The sequence below is a fragment of the Triticum urartu genome, unplaced genomic scaffold (assembly GCF_003073215.2).
Source record: "Triticum urartu cultivar G1812 unplaced genomic scaffold, Tu2.1 TuUngrouped_contig_8929, whole genome shotgun sequence".
Classification (NCBI taxonomy): Eukaryota; Viridiplantae; Streptophyta; class Magnoliopsida; order Poales; family Poaceae; genus Triticum; species Triticum urartu.
In genome coordinates, this window is record NW_024119926.1 from 1 (window position 1) to 8,097 (window position 8,097).

An 8,097-nucleotide genomic window follows, 5' to 3' on the forward strand; every position below is an offset into this window, starting at 1 on the left:
CAAACGGTCAGCTGTTAAGTAGTCTTTATGGTCATTATAGCACTTTATTAGGGGCGCTACCAGTAACGCTCGACCTTAAATGTACCTTAAAACCCTGCATTACTGAGGGCAGGAGGGGGCCGGCGAACTCTATATAAGCCACCCCCCTCCTCAGTATGAAGGGTTCGCATCCCTGTAATTCACACGCGCATAATTCAGTCGACCGCCTCCGGGCTCCGAGACGTAGGGCTATTACTTCTTCTGAGAAGGGCCCGAACTCGTAAACCTTGCGTGCTTACAACTTCTCCATAGCTGAGATCTTGCCTCTCCATACTTACCCCCCTACATCACTGTCCGAGTTAGAACCACGACACGGGCTGTTAGGTATTCCTGGATGCCTCAAGGAGAGCGCACCACGATGCTAAGTAACAATGCTGTTGTCCAGCCCTTCCCTAAATATGATATATTCAGCTCTATAGTTGTAAGAGACGCTTATTCTTAATGCTTATTTTAATATCATAATAGCAATTAACATGTGTCGACCTGCTGTACTATCTACTACCGTTGACTATCCCGGATTCCTCATACGGGCTACCTGTAGTAAACCGTATGAGAAGGAGGGTTATCATACTGGATCCATCACGAGACGTCGGGCAAGTTGGAGAGAGCACTCATAACAAAGAGATGATGAAGGAAATCACATTGATGAAGCAAGAATTCAACGATGTGTTGCAGGCTAGGATCCTGGGTTGGAATACCCCACTCATGGATTGGCGACAAGATAGCATGTCTTCTAATGCTTGCCGGTAATGTGCTAAATTGATCTTATACAGAAGATGCATACCGTTATAATGCTCGCTGATAATGTACTAAATTTAGGACGTCTTGTAATATGTAACACTTTTTTTGTGTCACAACAAATACTCTGGTTTCTTTGTCCTACAGGAGATGGCCCACCCGCTTGTTTGTTTGTGTAGCATGACCTAGATGAATACTACCGTAAGTGCATATACGATGAGTTTCTGTGTGAAGTTTATTAAAAAAACACTTCATCATATAATGGTTGATGTGTTGCATATTTTCTATGATCCAGTACTGCTCAGGAGCCAACTGACGGTCCAGATGCTGATGGTGAAAGACAATAAAGCAGCGGGAAACATCCCACAAGAAATCAGGGTGGCCTTGAGGGTTTTAAGCAACTGAAGATGGATCGATGCATGCAGAAACGACAATAAAAAATTCCTATACATCAGCTATTTAGGGCTGGAAACAATAATTATCTATGTTTTTATTCAAATAATTATATAATATTTTATCTTCTATGTACGTACATTTGAAAACTCTATTGTGTTTTTGTATTATTAAGGTTTCGTACGCTACCATATTGTTGGATTATGGATTGATTTTGTTGCAACGTTGTCAGTAGTTTTATTGTTTTTTGTTTGTCTATCATGAACGATCATTTAGCCCCAGATGATAAGTGGTAGGACGCATTTTGGTTACGGCTTGCGATGCAAGATGATATGAATTTTCCATGGTACCGTCCTTATAAAATTCAAATAATTATAATGCAAAGAATGGTCAGAGACATCCAACAGCAGCCACAAGCACGTTCAAACAGCCCTAAGTTTCAGTATATTTTTTAGAACGTACCAACCCTTTAACAATGTAGTCGTTGCTCGTTGCTTACACAAGGTTTATAATGCCCACACGGAGCCCAACGCTTGAATTAAGGAGGGGGAAAGATAAAATTTGGCGTCTGTTCCAGGGGTGGAAGGAGCGGGTTCTGTCAAAGATGGGAAAGGAAATACTTGTGAAAGCATGTGCCCAGGCAATTCCCACCTTTGCTATGAGCTGTTTCGATCTGACAGAGGGGTTTCGTGAGCAGCTGAACACAATGATCAGCAGGTTCGAGTGGGCGCAACAACAAAATGAAGCAAAGATTAATTGGTTGTGCTGGGATAAGTTGACCCGGGCTAAACAATAGGGAGGTCTGGGGTATAAAGATTTACATCTTTTTAATCTATCTATGCTCGCTAAGCAGGGATGGCGACTGCTAACTGACCACGATACTCTGTGTGCGAAGGTTCTGACCAAGTAAACAAATTTAATTGGATGACAATCTGGAAGAGTGAATGCCCTGGTAAAGTAAAACAATTCCTATGGAGGTTGGCACATAATAGTCTCCCACATCGCTGGAGAATCGAACGAAGAGGTATGGAAATTGACACACTCTGCCCAATGTGTGGGCGACTGAATGAGGATGGAGCTCATTTGTTTCTCAAGTGTAAGTTTGCCAAATCATTGTGGCGAGAGATGCAGTTGAATGAGGAAAGAGAACGCTTGCTGGCTTGTGATGGTCCGAAAGAGATGATCTATAACATCCTAAAGCTCCCTGAAGAAAAGAAACTGAAATGTGTAATGATGCTGTGGGCATGGTGGGATGTTAGAAATAAGGAGATTGCTGGTGAGCCTTCATGGAATCCTAGCTATGTGGCAAGGAGGGTGAATGTTTTGGTTGAGGATTGGCTGAGGCACGGACTGAATGCCCAACTTGGGAGCCAAGACAAAACTGAATGCAGTGTACACTTGGGTCAGGAAGTTCTTCAGATAAATGTGGATGGAAGCATGAGGGAGAACCCTTCCCGAGGCGGCTGGGGATTTATAATCAAAGATGCTAAGGGCCAGCCAGTGGGAGCCGTAGCGGGTCACATGCAGCACATCAGCGATCCTCTCCAAGCGGAGGCGACAACATGTCTACAGGGTCTGTATGCAGCTGAGAGTTGGGGTATGATGAGAGTGCAAGTGCAGACAGATTCACTGAACTTGGTCCAGGCTCTCAACACTAGGGACCTTGACCTTGCAGCCAATGGAGTGCTGTTCAAAGAAATCAGATGCTTTGCTAGCTTAAACTTTAACCAAGTGGTATTTTCCTTTTGCCCCAGGGCGTGTAATAAAGTAGCAGATGCGTTAGCATCATTTGGTGCAGAATCGGATCTTATAGCCACAGTCATGTGGCCGGATCAAGCACCTGAGTTTGTGCACGGTCTTGTAGCCAGCGACTGTGCTGAGCTGTTTGGTTAATGGAAACTTTGATTTCCGTCTAAAAAAAGGAGGGGGAAGATTTACTAGAGGAAAGGCATCGGGGCCCACAGTTGAAATCAGGAGGAGATTTATTAGGGAAAGAAATAGTGCCCCACCGGTTAAATCAGGGGGGTGCAGATTTATTTAGAGGGGGACACATGTATCGAGTGTTGCAGGGAGACATATATTAGGAAACATTTAATCTGTCACTGATTTATTTGCACAGTGCAATCAAAATAAATATCTTGCCTTAATTGTTGATAGTTTTTTTTGTTATGGAAACATGCAAATAAGGAACGATAGGGACACCTTCCTAACCATTGTCGCACAATTCCCTACGGCCCTCATCTCTACTCAATAAAATCCTACAGGCTCCTCCCTCCCTCGCTTTACCAGTGCTACGACAGACGTTTTACCCCAGTAATGGAAGCAATGGCGAATTTTGGGGGAGTGCGACGACTACATGTACGATTTCATCACACTTTCCTCAGACGAAGAACAACTAGAGTAAGTTCTCACAGCCCTATACATCTGATCTTTTTTGCACTTTATCGTCTAACTCCACTGCCCTGTACATGTATACTTTTTTTACAAGTGATCGAGTCCACCCCAGTCACTTCCATTATAGTTGGTAGTATCGAGCTCTTAAAACTAGATGATACCCCGCACGTTGTTGTAGGGATATTTTGTAATATTTCAGTGTGATTCGTTGCATGACACATGAATATTGGAAGTAATAATATAAAAGGCTCAAACAGAAAATACATATAATTTATTATGTTTCATTACTATATAGTTGTAATTCTTTTACTAATACAAAAATAGCATGATAGAATGAAATTTCTTATGTATGTTTGGATGTTGAGATGAGTCTTTTTTTCATGCATGTTTAATGATGAAGTGCCATGCTTGTATGTAGAGAAATATGATAGTGGGGGTGGGCATTTTCTCATGCATGTTGTGGGATGATGTGGCGTGCTTGCATGTTGAGAGAAATAGTTAGTGGGGGCTAGCTATTTAGATATAGAAGAAATATTTCAGTGTGATTCGTTGCATGATACATGAATATTGGAAGTAATAATATAAAAACCTCAAACAGAAAATACATATAATTTATTATGTTTCATTACTATATAGCTGTAATTCTTTTACTAATACAAAAATAGCATAATAGAATGAAATTTCTTGTGTATGTTTGGATGTTGAGATGAGTCTTTTTTTCATGCATGTTTAATGATGAAGTGCCATGCTTGTATGTAGACAAATATGATAGTGGGGGTGGGCATTTTCTCATGCATGTTGTGGGATGATGTGGCGTGCTTGCATGTTGAGAGAAATAGTTAGTGGGGGCTAGCTATTTAGATATAGAAGATATACCCCCATAAAAAATATTCCATGCCAATGAGTTAGGCCCTTAGGAAAGATGTTTGCGTAGTATTAAGCACTGGTCAGGATTGCGTGGTCTTGTCTAACTTCAGACGGCTGTTACAAAAGCTAATTGTGTAGTTATTTTTCTGAAACCAGTATATCAATACATATTCAATGGGTGTTAACAAACATTATATTGTATTGGTAAATTGTGTCTAGAACCATAGTGTTTTGCGGCGTCTAACATAAAAACAATCCAGGACTTGTTTTTCATAAAACATGGGTTACTTTCATATTGTGAATATGCTTATTTAGCAAACTTTCCTGTCTATTCAAATGGAATACGTAAGAAACTGTGGTCGAAAACTATGGTGTCTAACACCTTCTACAACAATGTTGAACAAGTGATAAACTACTATGCTGCCACATCCATCCAAAATCTGCAACATTTTTAATGCAGGTCCATGTACTACTATGAAAACACTACAATCTGTTAAGTTCTTGCCTGTGCATAATATAAAAATACTTAACTTGGTAGAGATTACAAACTCTTTTAGGTCATTTGATGTGAGATATACTATTGTTAAATTATCCATATGTTATAGACACCAACACAGTTTTATCGTTTGAGTTTACGTTTACTTAAAGTCATAATTGTTATGAATCTTGTTCTTCCTTTTTACAGCACAATCTGGATTAGGAGCTCCCGCCCATTCCCTATTGAGATTACCCTACGGATCATCCGAGACACCATCCGAGGAGATGGACTTGTCCATCCGTTATGCTTCGATCTTGCTGTGTGTAAGATTACTACCGACGCAGTAGAGAGGAGCGCAGGCACCAGCTCTGTTGGAAAGACACATTTTTTCAATTTGGGATTCCATGAGCAAGCACGAGCGCTAAGGCAGACTTGGTTAAGCCAAGAACAGCGCACCAATGCGCTGATTAACAATGTCGTGCTTGAGCCTTTTCCAAGATACGACGTGTTTTCACACCCCTACAATTGTAAGTGTTCTCATTCTTATAAATTAGTTTGGTTACTTTGTTTGCCATTTACCTTTGTCTACCAAATGCAGTATCTTCTCCCACTGGCACTCGTGGATTCGTCCTACGGTCTTTTTGCAGTGAACATGGAAATGGAGAGAAATGGAGAGGACTATCGTTATTGATTATTCGAACCAGGCTTTATTTCATTTTGAGGAGGACTTCCATGACACTGAACTTCAGCGGGGAGCCCTTTTAATGAAGCAGGAATTCAGCTTTTTCTTGCAACAGGAGGCCCCTGATAGGAACATCCAACTTGTGGAATGGCCCAAACAAGAGAACGTTCATGTTTCACCTCGACGATACTATTTTAAATTTGGCTTGCATATTAGTGCCTGCGCTAATATAGCTATTATAATATGGTGTTTTTTCGTGACAACATGGACTCCGGATTCAAAGTCCTACAGGAGATGGCCCATCTGTATGAAACCATCGGGAATGACATGGTTCATAACATGCCTAGGACTAACGTAAGTGCATTTGTAATGAGGTTAAAGATTTCATATATTTGCTAAATATATCTTCTGACTTTGTTTATGCATAATTTGAAGGATCCACAAAGTCTCAGGAAGCGACTAATGGTCCAGATGCTGATGGTCAGGGAGAATGAAGCAAAGGATAACATTCCAGAGCAAGTTAGAGCAGCGTTGAGATTTATTGGTGGCTAAGGAGGACTGCTGCATCGATAAATACCTAAAAATAAAGTGATGTTTAGTTGCTTGCTAGGCCATGTTCTGTTTGATGGCATGAGATGATCAGATGACATTTTCTCTTATATTTTTAAAGTTTAAATAGTGATTGATGTTGGCATGCACTAGCTATGTTGGTTGTATATTTATCTTTCCTTCTATCTAAATTTTACGGTGTAGACCAGACCAGTTTGGACCAGGTTTGGTGCTCCAGGTGAACCCGAGTACTTTTGTGTTGGACCATGGCAAGTTCACAACGTACTCAAAGACCGGCAGGTGATGTTTTCAGACATTTCGTGCCTCACATCATATACTACCTTGTATAGTATAACTCCATCCATACACGCACTGCTATACTATGCGAGGTTTTCTTCGTCTAAATTAATCACATTCCAGCTAGTCAAAAAAAAAAATTAGACGGTCATACGGCACGTACCTTGCATATATTCTTTAATTTTCAAGTTCTCCTTGATCTTCCTTCCTCGCCGTTGCCTTTAATTCCAGCTAGCGAATAAACGCTGATTATCTTTTATGTGTTCCTGAATAGAGTAACAAAAATTAGAGAGGAATGGGTTTTCTTATTGATCAGTACCTACAGTAAAAAAAAACTAAAACCACTATAATAGTAGATATGTTAGTGTGCACGCCGTGAATTTTCTATTGCGATACATGCAAATCAATGATAAGTTCATTATTTAATGAGTTAAATACACCACGGGTGCCTCCACTTGTCCAGCGTGGTTGTTTTGGTGCCTAAACTTGTAAAATGCATAAAACGAGTGCCAAAATTTTGTCCAAGCGTTCAAATACGGTGCCTCTGGTTGTATCCGACCGTATGCATTGCCAACTTGGCGTGCCAACGTGGCATTGGCTGACTGCAAAAAAACGTGGCATTGGCCCACATGTGAATGACTGTGAGAGGAGAAACAGCTGTGTGAGTGTCGCTCGATGTTTGTTTTATAGAAAACTCCATGTTCTTCAACTAAATTTCTCAAAACATCATATATTTAAATATGCTAAACTGCACTGATCCCACCTAGGCGCACAAGTGCACACTTATGGTAGCCACTAGGGCAATGACGCCTTTGTGGAATACAGAGATAAATTCCTATTTATAATAAAGACACCGGCCATAATAATAAAACAAAATTTAAAAGAAAAAATTGACTCAACTCTGCAAGTATTTGTCTTACTTTAGAGCAAGACATATTCCTATTTATAATATCGCTTCTCTGAATAAGGATATTGGACGGAAAAAAAAAATCCTATTTGTGAGCTAGACGTCTATTTATCACGTTGCTATTTACCTCTTCAAGCATTTGCCTTATTTTTATTGTAATGTATGGCACTCCTATGGGCCCGTAGAAGGTTTCTTTTTATTTATTTCCCAAATTCATGTTTAGTTTTGATATTGTCTTACCTGTTTAAAAAAAGGCAATGTAAGCTGCCACAGACCTTCCTCGTATCGTATAACTCCATCCAAGATATGTGAACTAGAACTCGAAATATGACGTCAATGAGAACAGTAAAGTCATGAACGATATATTTGGCAATAAGAACTATATATAACTATCACGTCAATGCCTACTTATCAACACCAGAGCTAAAAGAAAAGCAGTTGTCGTAAATCATAGGCTGATGGAAAGTATGTACCTCATGTTCAAGTCTTACTGAAATCCAATAAAGTGACTGCATGCTTTGCCTGCAAATTAAAGTGGAACTTGACCCTATTAGAATGATGTAATGGACTCAGTTATCAAAATTTAGTTGAGCATACTCTTGCATGAGAAGGCTTCAAGGCTCCCCCTGATTGTACATTCACCAAGGTTTAGTTGATCAAGGAACACATTTACACTGAAAACAGACATATGTAATACTATACATTAGGCCCAAGGAAATCCCATGTTACCAGGAGCACGACGAGTACAAGAAA

At 40.2% G+C, this 8,097-nt stretch overlaps 2 protein-coding genes across 2 annotated transcripts; both read left to right on the plus strand.

Annotated features, from left to right (window-relative positions):
* The first annotated feature begins 43 nt into the window (after positions 1-43).
* LOC125532061 lies at positions 44-3,221 on the plus strand. The gene is made up of 3 exons (XM_048696240.1): positions 44-785; positions 925-978; positions 1,073-3,221. The coding sequence occupies exon 3, from the start codon at positions 2,095-2,097 to the stop codon at positions 3,061-3,063; it is 969 nt and encodes a 322-aa protein (XP_048552197.1). The 5' UTR covers positions 44-785; positions 925-978; positions 1,073-2,094; the 3' UTR covers positions 3,064-3,221.
* A 22-nt stretch (positions 3,222-3,243) lies between these two features.
* On the plus strand, positions 3,244-6,383 carry LOC125532063. The gene is made up of 3 exons (XM_048696241.1): positions 3,244-3,570; positions 5,117-5,436; positions 5,508-6,383. The coding sequence occupies exons 1-3, from the start codon at positions 3,527-3,529 to the stop codon at positions 5,672-5,674; spliced, it is 531 nt and encodes a 176-aa protein (XP_048552198.1). The 5' UTR covers positions 3,244-3,526; the 3' UTR covers positions 5,675-6,383.
* Positions 6,384-8,097: the final 1,714 nt, after the last annotated feature.